This window comes from Penaeus japonicus, unplaced genomic scaffold (genome assembly GCF_977035675.1).
Source record: "Penaeus japonicus unplaced genomic scaffold, GWHDUDI00000001_assembly GWHDUDI00000002, whole genome shotgun sequence".
Taxonomy (NCBI): domain Eukaryota; kingdom Metazoa; phylum Arthropoda; class Malacostraca; order Decapoda; family Penaeidae; genus Penaeus; species Penaeus japonicus.
This window is the reverse complement of record NW_028234404.1, coordinates 39,628,107-39,630,444: the sequence shown is the minus strand read 5'-3', so window position 1 is coordinate 39,630,444 and position 2,338 is coordinate 39,628,107. Positions and strand designations below refer to the sequence as shown.

At 35.7% G+C, this 2,338-nt stretch overlaps 1 protein-coding gene across 1 annotated transcript in view; it reads right to left on the bottom strand.

The window, feature by feature from the left end:
* Nucleotides 1–904, bottom strand: part of LOC122246524 (serine protease 41) — a 3,510-nt gene extending 2,606 nt beyond the window's left edge. The window contains exon 1 of the mRNA XM_086545459.1: nucleotides 837–904. Within this exon, the coding sequence (XP_086401585.1) occupies nucleotides 837–904 (68 nt within the window). The remainder of the gene's footprint in view (nucleotides 1–836) is intronic.
* Between the last annotated feature and the right edge of the window lie 1,434 nt (nucleotides 905–2,338).

The following is a 2,338-nucleotide window of genomic DNA, read 5'->3' as shown; positions in this document are numbered from 1 at the left end:
GGAGGGGAAAAGGGAAGGGAGAGAAGGGGGGGAGGGGGGAGAGAGGAGAGGTGGGAGGGGGAAGAGGAAAAGGGGAAAAAGAGAGAGGGAGAAGGGGGGAAAAAGAGAAAAAGGGGGGAAAAGAAAAGGAAAGATAAAGAGAAAGAATAAATAGAATATAAAAAACGCTCTGTGATATTAACACATATCATATTTTATATCTGGTTGTTCTATGTTCTTTCTTAGGATACAAACTTGTTTTCTTTCTATCATCGCCATACTTATTTATTTGTTTTTATTTTGTCTATTTATCATATTATTTTTATATGCTTTTGTTCGTCAGTTGGGCCAAAAGATGAAGAACGTGGATATGACGCCAAATAATTGTTGTACAGACAAGAAAGGTAAAGCACAATTTTTTCCGAAAGAGATGGCGAATTGACGAGAGAGAAAAAAAAGGAAAACCTTCTTGGACACAACAAGACAGATCAGGAATACCAAGTATCACTGCACGGCGCTATTGCTACCACTGCAGGAAGATTGAGGGAAAAATCACCCGGCTCAAACCAAACCTGAACAGGCACAATCCCGGGGGGGTTTTAAAACATAAACCCGTGGCGGATTTTAAGGCCCTTGTGTTGTTAGGAAAAGGTTTTGGGGGTTTCTGAAGAGGAACATGTGTTTTTATTTGGAAAAAAATAGGAAAGTGGGGGGGGGGAAAAAATCAGCCCCTGACTTAAACGACAAAACCGTCTCATATTCCGCACGACTCGATATCCTACGAGAGTCCTCACCATCCTTAGTCCTCGCCGCCTGAGCACTTCTGTAGTGGGGGGAAAACCCTAAACCCCAATTACCTTGGGGCTGTTTGCGGCCCCACCCGGGTGGGCCCGGGTAACCCCGCGGAAACAGCCGGGCAAAACATTTCCGCACACGCACAACTGCAAATACCCAGCCACGCACCCTGTCGTCCTCGGGGGGGGGGGGGGGTCCCCCCCTCTCTATAAATAACTGTCTAGATATTTTTATCGCGGGGAAAAATTCAAAAAGCTCTAAAAAAAACGTCCCGGGGTTTGAGTGTTTTTTTGGGGGTAAAAAGATTTGTAATGATATGGGGGTGAGAAAACCCCCGTAGATTTTCCATAAATACATAATAAAATTTTCCCTCCCTGTGCGTTAAATTATATTATATATATATATATATTTATATATATAATATATATATATAAAATATATATAAAATTAATATAATATATATATATATATTTTAATATATTATAATATTTATATAATAATAAAAAAAATTAATTTTATATATATATATAAAATAATATAATAATATATATATATAAAATATTATAAATACACAATCACATACAATACTACTTACATATATATATATATATATATATTATATACATTATAATAATATATTATAAATATATATTATATACATTAAATAATTATATATAAATATTTAAAAAATTTTATATTTAATTATATATATATATTTATATAATATGAAACCCCACAACACACAAACACACAGATAATAAGATAACCATGCCTTTCTCGGGAGAGTGAGATAAGTCCCCCCGGCAGATCCTCTCGAAACAGCCCGACTGAGGCGCAGGGCTGGGGGTGTCGGGGAGGCCCCCACGGGAGTTTTTGGGAAAAGCCTTCCCTTTACAGCTATTAAAGGGGGCTTTTTGATACCTCTGCAAAGGATTTTCTGCAGCATTTTTTCCTATCAGTTCTGCAAATACATCGACCGGCGGGAGATGAATTCAGAAAAAGGATATTTTCGTCTGGAAAAGAAAAAGATTAGGTGATGTGGCTGGTCTGCGAACTAACCTTGTTTTTTAATGTTGATATTTACAGAAGGAAACAACGCAATATGCAGTCTCGCTAGGCGCGTAGGTGAATGCAATATTCTTGCACGCTGCATGGTATGGCATACCTTACGACTTTGATACATAAAAGATACACACACACACACACACACACACACACACACACACGCATTAATTTAAAATTTATTTTTTTATATATATATAAATAATTATAATATTTTAATATATAATATTAATAATGTAATATACTTTTATATAATATTTTAACATTTTTTAAAATTTTTTTATATATATTATATATACATATATATATAAACCTGAGAAGAAGAACAAAAAGGACACGAGGAAGCTGAAGAACGAGGAGAAGAAGGAGGAGAAAGGGGGAAAGAGAGGAAAAGGGAATTAGTATAACAGAGAAATGTAAAAAAAGGGACAATAGTAATAAAAGAGGGGGGAGAAGTAGGAAAAGAAGAAAAAAAAGAAGACGAAGGAAGAGAAGATGAATT